Here is a 19,311-nt window from a genome sequence, read left to right as displayed (position 1 = left end):
GGCTTTTCTTGCTGTTCTTTCTCTAATTGTTGGAGATGTTCGTTTAAAGTGTTGATTTTGTCTCTTTCTTCTCTTTTGATGTGTGCACTTATTGCTATAAATTGGCCTCTGATCACTGCTTTTGCTGTGTCGCAAGGTATTATTTAAAACCTCCCCTGGGGACCATAGCAAGAGGTGGGCCATGTGGGAATGGAATTTTCACTTATTTTAGCCTTTCTGATCTTACTCTAATATGTGATAATATACTTACTGTGGAAAATCAGAAAAATGCAGACATACGGAAGGAAAGGAGAAGAAATTCGCCACTTGTGAAGAACTGGAGACTTCACGAGCATTTTTTGGGATCTCTCCTGCAAGTCGTCGTTTATGCATTATTAAAAAAAAAATTTCTATTGTAGGAGGGGTCACTAAGAGTCAGGTCTGACTTGATGGCACATAACAACAACAACATTGTAATTTTCAGTATTTTATGATAAATAACTTTATAGAGGTCATTTGCATACTATGACATCCATTCATGTTAATTGCACAGTTTGTGACTTTTAGCAAATTTACAAGTTGTGCAAAAGACATGAGAAGAAAATTCAAACATCCCAAAAAGTTGAAAGCATTCTAGAGTGAACAGCCTCGTACCCACATCTCAATTTCATGATTAAATCTTGCTGTATTTGCTGTATCGGTATCGGGTCTCCATCCCTTCAGGCATCAATCCAGTTAAAAACCTGTGCATCATTTGTTTGATAGTTAGGGTTGTACCATAAATGCTGATTTTTATACCTGGCTGGTGTTTTTGCTGAAAGTGTTGCAGCATTTCCTACATGATGAAAGAGGCTTCTAAACGTAGGGAAGGTGTTTGATGAATCACAGTCTGGCTCATTTTCACTTCAGTCCTGGGTCCCTTGGTCCTGCCCGAGCAGTGTGCGGTCACCCTGGGGTCCACAACTCTTCCCCTTTCCCTCTGCACCCCACCCCAGCTTCTGCAGAAGTCCCCAGCATGCAGGACATGCACACCAGCCCCAGGGATCCCAGGACATCTTGGGGCACTCTGGAGTCCCCCGCCTCAGGTGAGAAGCTGGGTCCCAGCCGCACCTTCCCCAGCTCTTGTATCTGTGCATCTCAGTGGGTGGGTGCCTGGAGAAGGGAGGTCATGGATGGGAGCCCAGTGATGACCGAGGGGAGAATGGTCTGGGAGATGGATGGGAGCTCAGTGTAGAGACCGATGGCATGGGTAAGGAGGGGGACATACTGTGAATCTCCTGGGTTCTCTTTAGATTCCAGAGGCCAGTGGTGGGCACCCCAGGGGCGATCCTCAGCCTGGATTAACCCCAGAAGAGACCAGAGCCCCCACCTGTCAGCCCCAGGCCTGGCCCCATCCCTGCAGCAGTCTCCGCTCCAGCAGCCCCTGTGGTCAGGCTCAGGGCGCCAAGACTGTAGGCACAGCCCCCATGGGTGTTGCCCCGATGGCCACACTGCATCTCTGGGACCTCAGTGGCAAGGCTGCCCTGGGGTCTCGTGTGAGCAGAGCAGGTGAGTGCTGGAGACAGCCTCTCCCTCCTCAGCGGATCATCGAGGGAAGGCAACAGGCAGGCTTGTGGCAGAGCTGGGCAGGGTTAGTTTGTCTGCTCAGAAAGGGCTGGATGGGGTGGGCTCACAGAGCTCAGGAACAGGACAGTAGAGCTTTTGTCTCTGAGGTGCCCTGATTGTATGAACTTAGGCATTCGGCTGCCTCTCTCTGAGCTTCCTGATGAGCCAAGTCAGAGCTACCAGGTCGACTCTGCCTCATGGTGACTCCACGTGGGTCAAGGAAATCTCTGCTGCATAGGGTTTCCAATGGTTGATTTTTCTGGAAGTAGATTACCAGGCCTTCCTTCTGAAGCACCTCTTGGTGGACTTGAACTCCTAGCCTTTCAGTTAGCAGTAAGGGCGTTCACCAGTTGCACTATCAGGGACTCCCTAATGTGCCTGCTGTTGTTAATTGCTGTTGAGTCAATTCCAACTCCTGGTGACCCCACATGTACAGAGTAGAACAGCTCCGTGGGGTTTTCAAGGTTGTAGTCTTTTAGAAGGAGATCACCAGGCCTGACTTCCAAGGCTCCTTGTGTTGAGTTTGAACTGCCAACCTCTCAGGTAGTAATGCAAGACTTAACCCTTTGTGTCACCCAATGTGCCTGCTGGGGCTAAAAATCCCTGCCTTCTCTGGAAGTCTGCCATGGTGATGTGGCTGGAGGAACCAGTGTGAGCCAGCATTGTGGAGGCACGTGTGGGGTATGATTCCAGGTCTCAAATCCAGACCAGGCTCGGGCAGCTGAGCTCAAAGGCTGGACAAAGGCCAGCCTGACTTTCTTCCGTTCCTCAGTCCTGCCCATTCCAGCTGAGAGGGCCTGAACCCCCAAATGCCTGCCTTCCCAAATGCCTGACACATGCCTCCAGGGGTTGTAATGCTCAGAGCCCTGGCTTTGGGGCAGCAGCCGGGGGGTGATCCCCAGCTCAGCCACTTTCCAGCTGTGCTGGGTGACTTGGGGCATGCTATTTAACCTCTCTGATCTTGGCTTCCTCTTCTGTGAGTTGGGAACAGCAGGGTGGAGTTCCTATGAGGATTAAATAAATCACATGGTACCTGGCACATGGACGATGCTTTGGTATTTTCCTTCTCTTACTTCCTTCCCCACACCTAAACCAAACCAAAACCAGACCAAACTCACTGCTGTCAAGTCAATTTGACTCATAGCACCCCCTCCTTGGGTTTCCGAGGTGGTATCTCTAAGGAAATAGATTGCTCAATCTTCCTTCCAAGGAGTGGCTGGTGAGTTTGAACCGCCAGCCTTCTGGTTAGCAGTCAGATGCCTTAGATGCTATGCCACCAGAAATGGAGGGTTCCTCTGAGCCCCTTTTCCTGCTCCACTTCCCATCTGTTACTAGTCTGTAAAAACTCCCTGGGAACTTCTTTGGGCAGGCTCAGGGAGTTTGTCCCTCCCAGCTTTTGTGGTGGGGTGTGTGAGTTGAGGAGTTGTTGGTTATCAGAGGTGCAGGCTGTTTCTGATACCATTGTTGCCTTCCACTGGGATCCTGCCCTGCTCAGTCTCCAGCCCAGAGAGCCTGGGTCCTGGGGTGCTGGAGGCTCAGGGCTGGGCAGTGAGGGCTCAGTGTGATGTCTGCTAGGTACGGGTGCTGCCCCGATGGGGCGTCAGTGGCCAAGGGGCCCCATCAGGCTGGCTGCTCAAGATCGCATGGTGGTGATAACACTGGGAACAGGCCAGTGGCTTCCACAGTAAGTATCTGTGTGTATGTGTGTGTGCATGCGGATGAGGGGTGGGGTATGTGAGCAGGAGTTTAGACCCTGAGCCTGCTTGATGCACAGCAACCCAGGGTCTTCACAGCAACCCAGGGTCTTCACAGCTTCAGCCTCAGAGAAGGGAGGGCCCTGCAAGGCCATCACCTGGCATCTGTTGAGGGCGCAGGGTTTCAGAGGCTGAACTGACCTTGCTTGGGCTGGGGGGTGGGGGGCTTCTGATCTCCCCGAGGCTGAAGGCATGCACTCTGGGGTCACCCCTATCCTCCTTCCTCTTGCCTTCCTCAAGCCAGCCCAGAGCCCCCCACCAAGATCCTGACTCTTAACTTCTCAATCCTGGGTTTCCTCCCCAGGCCCAGCAGAACCAGCCCAGTGAGTGCCGAGGCTCCCAGTTCGGCTGCTGCTATGACAACATGGCCTCTGCAGCCGGTCCTCTGGGGGAGGGCTGTGTGGGCAAGCCCAGCTACCGTGAGTGGACACCCTAATCATCCTTCCTGGGCCACTATGCCCCCAGCTCCCAGGCAGAGCCAGTGACCCTCCTCCTGCTCAGTTGTTCATTAATTTCTTCCACAAATATGTACTGAGCACCTAGAAGGTGCCAGGCAGAATCACTGCCTGGCTGTTCATGATCTGACAGCTTGCCATTGGGGCCTTTAGGCTGCTTATTGGCACCAGGAGGCCATCCTGCCCCTGGGAACTCACCCTCCTACAGTAACAGAGCCAGCACAGGGCAGCCAGTGCCAGGAAAGGGAGAGTGTGCTGACCTGGCTGGGATTCAGTTAGCAGTGGGGGCCCCAAGTGTCCTGGAGTGAAGTGTGGGGGCTAGGGAGGTCACAGACTGGAGGGCAGGGTGGAGCTTCCAGAGCGTGGTGAGGGTGTCAGAAGTCCACTGGGGCTGGTCACCAGGGTTCTGCAGAAAACAGGTGCTTCCGCCAGCCGTGGCATCATCTGGGCGTGGAGAGTATATGCTGGTGGTGCTGGGGGCAGCAAGGTGCTGGGACGGCCAAGCTGGGTTCGGAGGCTGGTGCAGGGAGTCTGGGGACAAGGGCAGTGCATTGCGGGGTGTCTTTATAGGCCCTTGCCCTCAGCAGCTGGGTCCTTATCCTCAGTCAGTGAGCACTTCAGGATCAAGCCCAGGCTCCCTGTATGCACCCCAGGGGTTCTGTGTTAGGTTGTGGGAGGGCATGAGGGGCAGTTCCAGGGGCTCAGGGACCCGACCATCTGGAGACCTCCAGTTCTTTGGGTGGAGGTGGATGGGTATGATTCCTGGCTGCTGTGGCCTCCACCTGGGCAGGTCTGGGCAGCGGACCTCTCTGCCTGCCATGTTACCAGCTCTGAACTGAGAAGGCTGGGGGCTGAGGGCTGGTGAGAGCTGCTAAGAGGGCCCTGATGGGTAGTGTTTGTAGCTTTGTTACTTGGCACCCCTGTGATGTGCGTCTCTTCCACCCACAGCCTACCCAGTGCGGTGCCTGCTGCCCAGTGCCCACGGCTCCTGTGCCGACTGGGCTGCCCGTTGGTACTTCATCGCCTCTGTTGGCCAGTGTAATCGCTTCTGGTATGGTGGTTGCCACGGGAACGCCAATAACTTCGTTTCTGAGGAGGAGTGCATGAGCAGCTGCCAGGGGCCCCAGCCTGGAGGATCCGCCCAGAGCACCCACAGGGATAGAGGCCCTGGAGGCCAGCAGGAGACCAGCTCGCACAGGATGGAGGCCACAGGCCAGAGGGAGCCCTTGCTTTCTGGCAGCCTCTGGCGGCAAGGCCAGGAGCCTGGGCTGGTGGAGGCCTCCCACACCCACACCTTTGGAGAAAGGCCCTGGAGCCAGGAGCATAGGCCCAGTGCCCCCGGACTGGGCAGAGATGCCGGGCAGCCAGCACCACCCTTCCAAAGCTCCTCATACAGGTGGGGGCAAGGTGCCCAGGCTGGGGGCTGGGCTAAAAGCCTGAGGGCGGCAGGCTGTCCCTCCCTGACCTCCAACCCTCCAAGCCGCCTTGCTGCAGCTTCCAAGACACAGATCCCAGGTCACATGGTACAGCCTGGATTCTCAACTAGGTCTTGCCAGTGGACCCTGGGGCCTTTCTGGCTTGTGGGTTTCTTGGCTTCTGGCAAGCCAGCCAACCTCTCGAAGCTTCAGTTTCCTTACTTAATATGGTGATAGTATTTCCTGCCCTGTATAGCTGTTATGTTTGGTGGGGGACACCCCATCTCTGGGCTTCTTGCCTACCCTGTTGCTGAAGGGCCAGGTTAAGGCAGCCATGCCTGTAGGATGGTGGGGGGTTGGGAGGCAGATTCCTGAGTCCATGGGGTTCTGGAATTGCCCCCCACCGGGGCCCTCTGACTCCCACAAATGCCTGTAACATGATGGGCACTGAGCCAGCTGTGGTGGACACAGCTGCAGGACTAATCCCTGGTTCAGGCACATGTCTCCTCCCTTTCCAGGATCAGCTTGGCCAGCTCCAGGCCTGCTCTGGTCCAGGCTGCCCTGGGGCACTTGGTGCAGCTCTTCTGTCCAGGTGATGCCCCTCTGGACCCCCATGATGGGTGGCAGAAGGATGGCTGGCCTGTCTCCTCTGACAGGTGTGTGACAGTCCTTCCTTGGCCACAGCCCCTTGGCTCTCCCTGGGACAGGAGTGGGGGAGGGGTCCCGGAGCCTTTGAGGGGCTATAATTTTCCCCTGGTGGGAACATGGAGCTGAGGGAGGACCGGGACTTACTGTTGTCTCTAGGAGCCCAGAGCTCAGCAGCCCCCCACCCAATTCAGGCACAAGCTGCAGGCTGACGGCTCCCTGGTCATCAGCCCCCTGCGGGCAGAAGACGCTGGCACCTACAGCTGTGGCACCAGGCCAGGCACTGACTCCCAGATGATCCAGCTTCATATTACAGGTGTCTACCCCACCCTTGGGTTCTCACAGGACTGGGTAGGAGGGCCAGGCTGCTCTCTGATTGAGAACTGGTGCTTTGGGCTCTGGCATCCTGGTGGCAAATGGCATGTTCTCCAGAGGGCTAGAGTGAATACCTGGTCCCTGTCACGCTTATTCTTCTGTGTGTCCTCTGCTGGCTTCGTGGCCTGCCCTTCTCTACATTCTCCTCACAGCTTACTCCTTGCTTCTCCCTGCCTCCTGACAGGGGGTGACGTAGCTGTCCTATCTGAAGCTGAGCCAAGGCGCTTCCCTCAGCCCAAGGACCCTGCCCAGGGTCTAGGGAGGTATTCTGGGGGCCTAGGGGCTGTCTCTTCCTCGCACCCACAGCCCAGATCCAGGTAACAGCCCAGCACTGCCACCCTGCTCTCAGCCTCCCCCGCCCTGGGTCAGTGAGGTCTCAGTGGGTGAGAGGAGGGGAAGGTGGATCAGTCAGCCACTGGACTCATGGGAAAGGTGTGGGCCTGGGACCCAGGAATTGAGGGAAAGGAAGTACTCTGGGGGCCAGAGCCAATACGCCTTTCTTGGAGGAGGAGCAGGGCTGGAGCTGGCCCTGAAGAACAGTTTGGTTTGTTAGGGGGATTGGGAGGCTGGGGGTGGGGGTGACCACTGAGGGCCTGGAGGCCAATGTGCAGGGCAGGGAGAGCAGTTGGTGTCAGTTGGAAATGTCAGATGCTACTTTTCTGGACAGCCAGCTGGTAGGAGATAGGAGATGGCTTTTAGACTTTACGCCAGGTTAGTTAACCAGAACACAGTGGTGGTTTTAGGAATATAACTGGCTGGGAAAGAGGCCATAAGCATTGTACAGTCTAGTCAGCAGGCCTGGTTGGGTGTGAGAGAGGCTTTTCATGGCTGTGGGTGCTTGTTTTGTAGGCTTCGTCTAGACCGCAACCAGCCTGGTGTGGTGGATGCCAGTCCAGGCCAGCGGGCCCGGTTGACCTGCCATGCAGAAGGCTTCCCGCCCCCAACCATTGAGTGGCAGAAAGACGGGCAGACCCTCTCTTCTCCCAGGTTTGTTTGGCTCCTCTCCCCTACCTTCTGTTTTGCCTCCAGCCCCACCCCACAGGGTAGGGGGCCTTTGCCCTGGTCAGCCCTGAGCAGTGGTGCTTGGGGGTTGGAGCTGCTGGGCAGAGGGCCTCTGGGCCTTCCCAGGGTGTGGTTAGTGGATGGCAGTCACAGGCCAGCTGAGGGAGGAAATGGAATCAGAGCCCATATCTGGCTGTGGGCACAATGGCTGTGGGAGGCATGTTCTCTGTCATATAACCTGCAAGACACCTATACAGAGAGAGGTAGGTATGATTTTAACCCCATCTGACACCAGGAAACAGGCTTGACACCTCACAACTCAGAAGTAGAATGAGGATCTGTACCTACAATATAAGTATAGCAAAAACTAGAAACCCAAACCACTTCAAGTGTTCTGATAAAAAAAAAAAAAAATTCTGGTTTGTCTATTGCCGGGCTTAAAAGCCAGGCATTTCAAGTAATTAAAAGAGGATATAATGGCCTAAGGCAGACAGATCCTTTGGCCAGACCCTACTGAAGAGGAGAGCTGTTCAGCTTCACCAGGAAAAGGAAGAGCCTGCCCTTTCCTCACCTCCCCCCTCCCTGCCCCTACCCAGTGCCTGGCCCCTTGGGCTGGAGCCAGCTGACTGTGCTTGTCCCCAGGCATCAGCTGCAGCCCGATGGCTCCCTGGTCATTGACCATGTGGCTGTGGAAGATGGCGGCTTCTACCTCTGTGTTGGCTTCAACGGGCAGGACCGAGACCAGCAGTGGGTCCAGCTCAGAGTTCTGGGTAAGGTGACAGTCCTGAGCAGAGGAGGGCAAGTAGGGTCGGTGGTCTTGGAGGTCAGGTGGAATGGGCTGGGGTAGGCTTGGCACAGTGGCTGACATTGCTCCTTCCCTGTGCCCAGGGGAGCTGACAATCACAGGGTTGCCCTCTACTGTGACAGTGTCGGAGGGGGACACAGCCAGGCTGCTGTGTGTGGTGGCAGGAGAAAGCGTGAACATCAGGTGGTCCAGGTGAGGCTCTCTTCCAGGCAGGTCTTGGCCCTCGGGCCCTCCTACCTGAGGCTGTGCAGCTAGAGGTGGCTACCTTTCTGCCAGGGATGCGTCTGTCACCACTGCTACCTCCTCCATTCTTCCACTCCTGCCCCCAGGTCTGGTGCCAGGGCGGGGGCTGCAGCACCCACCTCCTAAACAAGGCCCTTGAGGACCTCTCTCTCCCCCACTGGTTGGACTGCACCAGGGTTTCTCAGCCTCACCGTTTTGGACCTGCTTGTTTTTGGCTGTGGGAGGCTATCCCAGCTTTGTTTATCCTGGCTTCTACTCACTAGATGCCAGTAGCACACTCCTCATAAGTTGTGACAATAAAAAGTGTCTCCAGACTTAGCTGTGTATCTCCTAGGGGGTAAAATCTCCCTGGAGTTGAGAACCACAGGGCTACACTCAGTCTTAGGGACTTCAGTGGTCTTTACCCAAAATCAAATGGTCTTTAATTTGTTCTTTCATTCAGGAAACAGTTTTCCTTCCCTCCCTCCCTGCATTGTGTCAGGCACGAGCTAGGCTCTGGGGATCCTGGGATAACCTGAGTCCCAGGGTACTCCCAGGAGATCCTTGGGTATTCTACACCCCTAAGCTCCCTGCAGAGGATGGTGGGGTCATCTGAGCCCCAGGGTCCCCCAGGCAGGATTTAGCAAGGTATACTCTAAGTGTTGTCTGCATAGTGCTGCCACCAGTTTGGGGGTGTCAAGGAAGGGCTAGCCAGGGAGGTGACTTTGGCTGGGCCTTGAAGGCTGTTCCTGGCAGAGGTAGCAGTGAGAGCCAAGGCGGGTGTTTGAGACATCATGACAGGGTGGGAAGGGCCTGCACGCTGGAGCGGCAAGGTGGTGAGGCTGCAGAGTTCAACTGCCTCTTGTGGCCTTAACAGGCTTCAGCTGAGAGTAGCTGGGAGCCTCGAGGTTCCCACTGGTGCTCTTGGGATTGGGCTCCAACTTCAACTTTGCCTCTCCTGGATCTTCCCAGCAGCAGCCATGCTCAGGCCTCCCTTCCCCGTGTCCTTCTGCCCTCTACGGTACAACTGTCTCTACTGATTGTCTCCACTTGTGTACCCCTTACTCGCTTCTCAGACCACCGCCAATCCAGGGGTACTGCGTCGGTCAGGGCCACCAACAGCCTCCCCGTTCCTAAGTCCACTGGGCACACCTCACTCCTTACATGAGCCTTGAGTCTCAGTGCCCTCCCGCTGACCACTTGTTCCTTGAAACATTCCCTCCCTGGGCTCCAGACGGCACCGGCTGCTGCTGCTTAGCCAGTCCATCTTCTTACCTGTCCCTTAGATGTTGGTGCATCTCAGGGTTCTGGCCAAGGTCCTGCTGCCTTGTCCTGTAACTGTCCCTTGGGCAATCCTGTAGGTGGGCAGTTTCTGGGACCACTCAGGGCTGACACACTATCTGGGCCCAGGTTTTTCTCTTGAGCTCAAATCCAGTGCCTCCTGGTATCTCACAGGCACGTTAAATTCAGAATGGTAGATGGTAACCTACCCCTTCCCAGTCCCTCCCCTGGATTTCCTCGTGTTAGAGGGGCATCACAATTACCTGGTAACCCAAGGTAGAAACCTGTTGTCCTTGATTTCCTTCTCCTCTAACCTGACCTCTACCCAGGGCCCTCTGTCTCACTGCCCGTCATCTGCCCCGGGGCCCTTCCACAGCAGCCGCTGACTTGCCTCTGCTTTCACGCTCGTCTCCCCAGCCCACACGGCAGGGAGCCTGGCAGAGTACGAACCTCATCATGTCACTTCCCACTTAGCTGAAATCCCCACGGCCCTCAAGATCCAATCCAAATTCCTGACAGAGTCCGAGACTGCGGACTGGCTCCTCCTCTCCAGCTTCCCTGTGTCCACTTCTTCTCGTGCTCGTTCCTTGCTTCAGCCACGGCCTGCCTTCAAGCTCCCGAGTCCCTTGTCTCTCTCCATCAGCTGGCCGCTGCCTCCTCATCCTCAGGTCCTCCTCCCAGAAGGCTCCCCTGAGCACCTACCCCATCGAGTGCCCCAAAGGCAGGGAGTGCTTCCATTTGTCTAGCACAGGGCTTGGTACCTAACAGTTTAAAAGACTTTAATTACTGAAAAGGTAGAAGGGGATTGCTTTGTGGATAAGAAGCAAATGTATAAACTTGGATCAGTGGGCTTGGTTGTTGAATTAACTTCACTTGGGTATTATTTTGTTAATGTTCTCATCTATTTTTGGTAGCCTGTCCATGTCTTCCTTGAGGCAAGGGTCATCTCGTTTGCCTTCAAAGGGGGCAGTCTTTGATCACCAACTCCATCTTCTGGCCCTGGAAGCAGCAGCATGGCCTCCCAGGGCCTGAAGACCTGACTGGCTGCCCCAGTGTCCCTCTCCTCACAGGAATGGGCTGCCTGTGCGGGCCGATGGCCACCATGTCCACCAGTCTCCAGACGGCACACTGCTGATCTACAACTCGCGAGCCAGGGATGAGGGCTCCTACACATGCAGTGCCTACCGTGGGAGCCAGGCAGTCAGCCGCAGCACTGAGGTGAAGGTGGTCCCGTCAGGTAACCCACTGCAGGTGGCAGCGCTGGGCATTCCCAGGCGATCTGCTTATTCTCGAGGGCTGGCTGTATGCTCTGGACGAGGGCAGGCTCTGCACTCAGAGGGACTCTAGCTCTAGTCCTGACTCATTCTGCCAGTTACTAGTAGTGTCACTTGGGGCAAGGGGCTGAACTTTCCTGAGTTTCATCTGTAGAACGGGGCGGCTCTTCCGTGCTCCTGGTGGGCAGCTGGTGCTCAGTTGTTAGTTGCTTCTTAGTTATCATCGAGTCTGGTCTGACTCATGGTGATCTTATGTATAACAGAATGAATGGCTTGTTAAAGTGCCATCTTCCAACTGTTGGTATGCTCCAGTCCATTGTTCTGGCTACCGTGTAGTGCATTCCACCCAAGGGTCTCATCCTCTAGCACTGTGCCAGACAGTATGCTACTGTGTGGTTCATAGGGGTTTTACTGGCTAGTTTTCAGCAGATGACGAGGCTTTTCTTCCTGGTCTTAGTCTGGTTTGTCTGTGCTAGCAGAGCTCCTTCTGTACCTGTAAGAATAAAATGCTGCCAATCAACTGACATAATTCTAAGATACTGTCAATTAAGATATACTCCAATTTAATTGATGCTAAAATAGGAAAATAGATGCATCTCAGAACTGATGATCTATAGACTATGATTTAATGCTCAAATTCACCAGAGTTCTATGTTCAAATAAGTCAGAGGGATGGGGGACAGGTGTTGCTTTACCCTGTTTGCTTTCCCAGGTACCCACAGTCCTGATTACTGTCTGACTAGCAGGGCGGTGCTCTGAGCCAAGCAGTTGGTTCTTACTGAGCCTGATGCAGACCTCGAAGTATGGCAGGGCCCTCCTGGTGCTGCTCTGCCTGAATGTTCATGGCGATCAGGCCACAGCACTGCACAGCGAGCACTCTTATACTCAGTGTTAGGCCAAGTATTGTCTTTCAGGTGGAGTATTGGGATTGCCCTGTGCTAGAGGCTGAAGATCTGTAGTTAAAATGTTGCATAGTGAGGCTGGCTGGCACTTACGCTTCATTTATGAGCTCCATGGGGCAGTGACTGGGACTGGTGTCCCCAGGGCCCAGCCCAGTGCTTGACACTCAGCAGGTGCTCAGGTGCTTGGTGACTGAGCGCATGAATTGAATGAGTGATGGTGTTACTTTGGAGACAGCATCATCCTACAGGGCTGCTTGCCCCCTCTAACATGTCCAGAAACTTGATCTTGTCTACATAGGAACCAAACTTTTAAGACTTGTGACTAAACCAGAGTGCAGATTTACTGTGAGAAAGATGTTAAGCCAGTACTCGTGTATGTGATTAGCTATATACATGTCTAAGAAGCCCTGGTGGTATAGTGGTTAAGTGCCCGACTGCTAACCGAAAGGTTGTCGGTTCAAACTGTACAGCCACTTTGCTGGAGAAAGTTGTGGTGGTCTGCTTCCATAGATTTACAGCCTTAGAAACTCTATGGGGCAGCTCTCCTCTGTCCTGTAGGGTCACTATGAGTCAGAATTGACTCAAAGGCAATGGGTTTGTTTTTGTTTTACATACATGTCTACATGGCAAACCAAATTATAGTTAGAAACTTGCTTGATGACAGAGTCCATTGGGGCTCCTCGTGATTGTGGGCTCCAAGCTACAATGATCTGAGGGACAGGACACTCATGTCCTCAGTTTGTCTACCTTTCTCCAGCCCTCTGTTGGACCAGTATTGCCAACCTTAGATATTCGGGGGGGCACCTGTGTTTTTTTTTAAATTTTGTGATTTGGGTGAGAGTTTACAGAGCAAATTAACTCTCCATACAGCAGTTCATATGTTCATATACATTTTGTTTCATGACATCAACTGAAATTCCCTACCGTGTAACATCTCTCTTCCTACTTCCTCCCCATTGTTTCTTCCTTGTGTCCTTCTTTCCTATGCATTCCTGCCCTCTGAGCTATCTCTCTGTGCAAATACTGCCCTTCTTTTCTCCCATGATTGATCTAAGGAATGTATCTACTTGATGTAAATGTTCAGCCTATATATGCCTGTCTGTTGTTTGGCTGGAAGCCACAAAAGTGTGTTCAATTCTAGAAGTGAAGGGTAACTAGGAGCCATAGTCTTGGGGTCTCACCAGGCTCTATCAGACCAGTAAACCTGGTCTTTTTTTTTTTTTTTTTTTTAATTGTGATTTGGGTGAAATTCACTTTCCATACAGCAGTTCACATACACTTTGTCTCATGACATTGGCCACAGTTTACCACAATGCAACAGTTCCCCTCCCACTTCCTCCCCATAGTTACTTCTTCCCAGTGTCCATCCCTCCATGTACTCCTGCCTCCTAAGCTGTCTCCCTGTGCATAAGCAGCCCTTCTTTCTCTCATGATTGTTCTCTCCAAGGAGTGTATCTACCTGAGATAAATGTTCAACTCATATGCCTGTCTTTTGTTTGGCTGGAAACCACAGGTGTGGGTTCAATTCCAGTAAACCTGGTCATTTTTATGATTTTGAGTTTTGTTCTCCCACTTTATTCAGGATCTCCTGTACTGATTCCTTTCTGAGTGGTTGACATTTGTAGCTGGGCACTGTCTAGATTTTCTGGACTCATGGTCATATAGGCTGAGGTTTGCATGGTCAACTAGTCCCTTGGACTGTTTCCATGCATCTTTAGTTTTCTTCATTCTTCTTTGCTCTGGACTAGGAGAGACCCCTTTTTGCATCCAAATGGCCGCTTGCAAGCTTTTAAGATCCCAGTCATCACTCACCAAAGTAGGATGTAGAACAGTGTTTTTGTATGTTATGCCAGTTGACCTTGATGTCCCCCACGACCATGGTTCCGAGCCCACAGGTCCAACAATTCGCTCCATCAGGGTGGTTGACTGTGCCTAAGAAGTTATCATAATTTTGGGGGGGGGGGTACCTTTCTTGAGCTACATTCTGTCCTTCTATCTCTAAATGTATTAATGCCCTCAGGCTGCAGATATCTCCTCTCACCCATTATTTTTATTATTTAGGGTCACAAAGCTTGAGCTGCCTCACTTGGCCCTATTCATGGTTTGGTGGCATATTGGGAGTTCAGTGTTAGCATTAGGGTGGGCGGCCTTGGACTAGTGACACTCTTATAAGGGACTTTGTTTTACTGTGAAAACTGTTCAACCTTCTTGCCTAAAAGATGGGGGTGAGGAATAGAAAATACTGTAGGAATAAAACACAGAAGGTCACTCACTATGGCCCAGTCCCATTTTTTAAATAGCAGGGAACTATGCTATGTGGGCAAAAGAGTACATAGTTAAGCACTCAAATTTTAGCCATGGTTACTACTGTGGGCCCAGGTCATGTTTTAAGTGCTTGACATTTTTAACTCATTTACTTCTTGCATGATCCCTATGATGCAGGTGCTAATTTTATAGATGAAAAAACAGAGGCACAGAAAGCTTAAGTAACTTACCCAAAGTCACCCAGCTGGTAACTGGTAGAGCCAGGATTGGGCCCAGATAGTCTGGCTCTTGAGCTGGTGCACTTAATGACTACACTGATCACCTAACTGCTTGACCCTATGACAGGTCAGTCCTTGCAATAGCAGAGATAAAGTCGGTAAGAGTTACTGATGTTTTTAAGCTATAAATTACTTGCCATGTATGTAAATATAAGTAGTACTAATTAGTACTGTTAGTCCTCTTGTTATACTGATCTACCAAACCTTTCTAAGGTCATTCGTTGATTAGGTATAGTCTTTCGGTCACATTTTAGGAGGGAACAAGGGGAGAGGGGTGAAGATAAAGCTTTCTTAACCCTAGGAGGTCTGATTTCAGGGATGGTACAGCTGGTCTAAGCTAAGCTGAGTCCTAAGAGCCCCTTCCAGAAAGAAAAAGAGAATGACTAGATAAAGCTGCTTCACTCCTAAGAGGAAGCAGCAGTCAGCTCTGACAGGGATTTGTACGAATGCTCTTAGAAGCTGCAAGGTGAATTTGGGGGGGTGGGTCGGGGGTGTGCGCTCAGGGCAGTGTGCACAGTATATTATTACAGCTGTAGTTAATGAGACCGTTTTCCTTGCTGAATACTTACTGCCTTCTCAGGGGGAAGTAGAAAAATTTGCAAGATGGGAAACCAAGTGACCAAGTCAACTGGGCATATTGACGGTGTGAAAGTTGTGGGGTTGGAGGAAACCAGCAGGGAGAACACAGGCTAGCTCTTGCCAACACAAACTTTCACTTGGTAGTTTCATCCCTCTCTCATCCTGCTAATTCAGAGGCCAAGGCAGCATTTTCAGGCCTCAATAGTAAGGGTAGGGACTTAACTTCAAGAGATGTCTAATTGTCCAGTTAACAAAAACTGGGGGAGGAGGGTCTGTTGTGGGCTGTGCACTGGGCTGAGGATGCAAATAAGAATAATGGGGAAAGGGAGCGCTGCATGCTAACGTGAGTGAGGTCAGCACGCTGGTGGAAATTGTACTCCCCGGTAGCTGTATACAGACTGGTGTTAAAAGGTTACAGACCAATGCACCTTTTTGAACCTAGCAGTTATGGTGCTACTTTCCTTTTAAAGAAGTGCAACAGTAGGTGAGAAAATTCTCCCCCACCCACTGAGTTTCCTCATGCTTTCTCTCCCGCCTGTTGTTTTGCAGCACCAACAGTCCAGCCAAGGGACCCCGGCAGGGAGTGCATTGACCAGCCTGAGCTGGCCAACTGTGACTTGATCCTGCAGGCCCAGCTCTGTGGCAATGAGTATTACTCCAGCTTCTGCTGTGCCAGCTGTTCCCGTATCCAGCCTTATGCTCAGCCCATCTGGCAGTAGGAATGATGGCTACTCAGCTCAAAACAATTCACAGAGAAGACACACTCTCAGCCGCTTCTCTGTGGCTGACAAAGGATGAACTTCTGGACGTACTGCCCTTTCAAAAACCCACCAGGTGTTCCTCTTCGGCAGGTAACAGCTGTCCCCCGTGGTCTCCCGCAGCGTTTGCATCTCTCATACCCACAGGCTGCTGCTGAGTTGTCAAGAGGAGGAATCTATTTGGATAAGGACACCTTTATTTTACAACTTCCCTCTACAAGTTCTGTCACACAGGATCAATCCACTGTATTGTAAAGCAGGCTGTTAGGGGTCTCACTTGAGCTGGGTGTATGTACTGGAGGTACGTACCGGTTTCATAGTTGTTAGTCGCCATCAAGTTGGCTGGTGCTGCCTATCCCCTGTGCAATGTGGGGGATGCCATGTGTAACAGAAGGAAATGTTGCCTTGTCCTGTGCCGTCTTCATGATCAGTGGTATGTTTGGTGGCTGTTGTCAATCCATCTCATTGAGTGTTCCACATTTTCTAGTGTTTGGTCTTTCTGATGATGTGCCCAAAGTACGCAAGATGAAGAAGTCTCACCATCCTCACTTCTAAGGAGCATTCTGTTGTACTACTTTTAAGAGTCATTTGTTCATTCTTCTGGCATTCCGTGGTATATTCAATATTCTTCACCAACACCACAATTTGAATGCAAATGCATCAAGAATTGTTTTTCATTGTCCAGCTTTCCCATACATATAAGATGACTGAAAAGACCGTAGTTTGGGTCAGGTACACGTTAAGCATAAAAGTTTTCTCTTTGCTTTTCAAAAATTCAAAGAGGTCCTTTGTAACAGACTGCCAGATGTAGTTAAGTCATTTGATTTCTTGACTGCAGCTTCCATGGACATGGACATTGTTGATCCAAGTAGAATGAAATCTTCAACAATTTCAGTTTTTTTTTTTTTTCCATTTATCAAGATGATGTTTATCAGTCCAGTTGTGAGGATTTTTTGTTTGCATCAAGTTCATTTGTAATTCATAATGCAGACTATAGTCTTTGACCTTCACCAGTAAGTGCTTCATGTTGTCTTCATTTTGGGCAAGCAAGGTTGTGCGTTCTGCCTATTGCAGGCGGTTGATGAATCATCCTCCAGTCCTGATGCCATGTTCTTCATATATCCTAGCTTCACAGGCTACTTGTTCAGTGTACAGATTGAACAAGTAAGTTGAAAGGATACTACCTGCCACACACTTACTTTAACTCCTATGCTCTGTTTGAATGACTGCTTCTTGATCCATGCACTGGTTTTGCGTGAGCATACTTTAAGTATTCTGCAGTTTCTATTTGTAATATTGTCCATATTTTGTTATCAACACAATTAAACATCTTTCTGGTATTCTCTTTTAGCCAGATCCGTCTCACATCAGCAAAAATATCCCTCATTCCATGTCCTCTTCTGAATCCAGTGTGAACTTCTAGCAGGTCCCTGTAGCTGTACGGCTGCAGTAATTTTTAAAATTATCTTCAGCAAAATTTTGCTAGCATGTGATATTAATGGTATTGTTCAATAATTTCAGAAGTCTGTTTGACTGCCTGCCTTTCTGTGGGATGGACATGAATATGAATCTCTTCCAGTCAGTCGGCCAGGTTGCTGTCTTCCAGATTTCTTGGTATACACAAGTGCACACTGGAAGTTGCATCCATTTGTTGAAACATCTCATTTGTATTCTGTCAATTCTTGGAGCCTTGTTTTTGTCCATGCCTTCAGTGAAGCTTCAATTTCTTCCTTCAGTACCAGTGATCATATGTTACCTCCTGAAATGCTTAAACACTGACCAATTCTTTTTGGTACAGTGACTCTATGTATACATTCCATTTTTTGATAATTCCTGTGTCATTCAATTTTTTTTGCCCGTAGAATACTTCAGTAATGCAACTTGAGGTACACTTGTTCTCTTTAGTTCTTTCAGCTTGGGAAAAGCCAGCTGTGTTCTTTCCTTTTGGTTTTCTAACTCCAGGCTTTGCACATGCCATCATACTTTAACCTTGTCTTTTCGAGCTGACCTTTGAAATCTGTTCAGCTCTTAAATATTTCTTTCATTTGCTTCAGCTACTTTGTGCTTAAGAACAAGCTTCAGAATCTCTTCTAATACTCATTTTGGTCTTTTTCTTCTTTCTTGTCTTCTTAATGACTTTTCTTCATGAATGATGCCTTCCTGTAACTATTCTGGTCTTTAGTCATTAGTGTTCAGTGTGTCAGATCCGTATTTTAAAAAACTTTGTTTTAGGTGAAAGTTTATACATAAAATTAGCTCCCACTCAACAATACATACACGATTTGTTCCACTGCATTGGTTGCTATCCCTGCAGGGTGTCAGCACTTTCCTGCTTTTGCATCCTGCCTTCCCTATTTCTGTTCCTCCAGTTTTTCTGCCTCTCCTTGTTTTTTGGGAAGATGTTGCCTGTTTGGTCTCAAATAGTTGATTGTTCTAAGAAGCACATTCTTGACAGCTGTTATTGTTTACTTTGTAATCTAATCTATTATTTGGTTGAAAGAGGACCTCCAGGAGTGGCTTCAATTCCAGATTAAAAAGGTATCTTAGAGTGATAGTCATGGGAGTTCCTTCAGTCTCTATCAGTCCAGTAAGTCTGGTCTTTTTTTGTTCTACATTTTCTTCTCATTCTAACTGGGACACATTGTGTCCCTGGTCAAAGTGGTCAGTAGTGGTAGCTGGGCACCATGTAGTTCTTAGAATCTCAGGCTAGAGGAGGGTATGGTTTTTGTGGGCCATTAGTTCTGTGGACTATTTCCTTGAATCTTTGGATTCTTTCACTCTCCTTTGCTCCAGATGGGAAGAGACCAACAGTTAAATGGGTGCTCACAAGCTTTTTTCTTTTCTTACTGTGATTTGGGTGAAGTTTACAGAGCAAAGTTGTATTCAACAGTTCATACACATTTTGCTTCATGGCATTGATCACAATCATCACGATGGAACAGCTCTCTTCCCACTTCCTCCCTATGGTTACTTTTTCCCCGTGTCCTTTTTTCCTGTGCATTCCTGCCCTCTGTGCTTTCTCCCTGTGCAAATGCTGCCATTCTGATCTCTCATGGTTGATTGTTCTAAGCAGCGTACCTCCTTAGTATAACTGTTCACCTTGTAGGTCTGTCTGTTGTTTGGCTGGAAGTTAAGCCACATGAGTGAGTTCAATTCCAGGCCTAAAAGGTGACTAGGGGTTGTAATCTCAGGGTTTTCACCAGTCTCTAACCAACAAGTAACCCTGGTCTTTTTTTGTTTTTCATAAGTTTGTTCCACATTTTTTCCCCATTCTATCCAGGATCTCCAATTTTGATCCTTTTCTGAGTGGCTGGCAATGGTAGCTTGGCACATCTCATTCTTCTGGTCTCAGGATGGAAGGCTGAGGTTCCAATGATCCACTAGTCTCTCGGACTAATTGTTTCCATGAATCTTTGATTTTCTCCACTCTTCTCCAGATGACGAGAGACCAACTGTTGCTTCTTAAATGGCCACTTTCAAGCTTTTAAGACCCTCAACTGCTATTCATCTGAATAGGATACAGAACAGTGTTTTTGTGTAGTGTGTTATGCCATTTGAGCTTGATGTCCCCCATGCTTACAAGCTTTGAAGACTGCAGACAATACTCAATAATCTAGGATGTAGAACATTATGAATAATGGCAACTGAACTAGATGTCCCCCAAGACTATGGTTCTTAGCTTTCAAGGTCAGTAACTCCGTCCCATGAGATGTTTGG

General features: G+C 50.2%; 1 protein-coding gene across 1 annotated transcript in view; it reads left to right on the top strand.

Annotated features, from left to right (window-relative positions):
* PAPLN (papilin, proteoglycan like sulfated glycoprotein) overlaps positions 1–15,555 on the top strand; it is a 43,163-nt gene extending 27,608 nt beyond the window's left edge. The window contains exons 14-27 of the mRNA XM_042781023.1: positions 984–1,064; positions 1,272–1,527; positions 3,160–3,272; positions 3,367–3,386; positions 3,643–3,757; positions 4,742–5,189; positions 5,727–5,864; positions 6,048–6,169; positions 6,413–6,545; positions 7,078–7,215; positions 7,873–8,000; positions 8,119–8,227; positions 10,609–10,775; positions 15,386–15,555. Of these exons, the coding sequence (XP_042636957.1) occupies positions 984–1,064; positions 1,272–1,527; positions 3,160–3,272; positions 3,367–3,386; positions 3,643–3,757; positions 4,742–5,189; positions 5,727–5,864; positions 6,048–6,169; positions 6,413–6,545; positions 7,078–7,215; positions 7,873–8,000; positions 8,119–8,227; positions 10,609–10,775; positions 15,386–15,555 (2,138 nt within the window). The remainder of the gene's footprint in view (positions 1–983; positions 1,065–1,271; positions 1,528–3,159; positions 3,273–3,366; positions 3,387–3,642; positions 3,758–4,741; positions 5,190–5,726; positions 5,865–6,047; positions 6,170–6,412; positions 6,546–7,077; positions 7,216–7,872; positions 8,001–8,118; positions 8,228–10,608; positions 10,776–15,385) is intronic.
* Positions 15,556–19,311: the final 3,756 nt, after the last annotated feature.

This window comes from Orycteropus afer, unplaced genomic scaffold (genome assembly GCF_000298275.1).
Source record: "Orycteropus afer afer isolate SDZICR_OR568_19922 unplaced genomic scaffold, OryAfe1.0 scaffold00079, whole genome shotgun sequence".
NCBI classification, from domain to species: domain Eukaryota; kingdom Metazoa; phylum Chordata; class Mammalia; order Tubulidentata; family Orycteropodidae; genus Orycteropus; species Orycteropus afer.
Note: the sequence above shows the minus strand (reverse complement) of the source record. Positions and strands in the feature narration are given on the sequence as shown.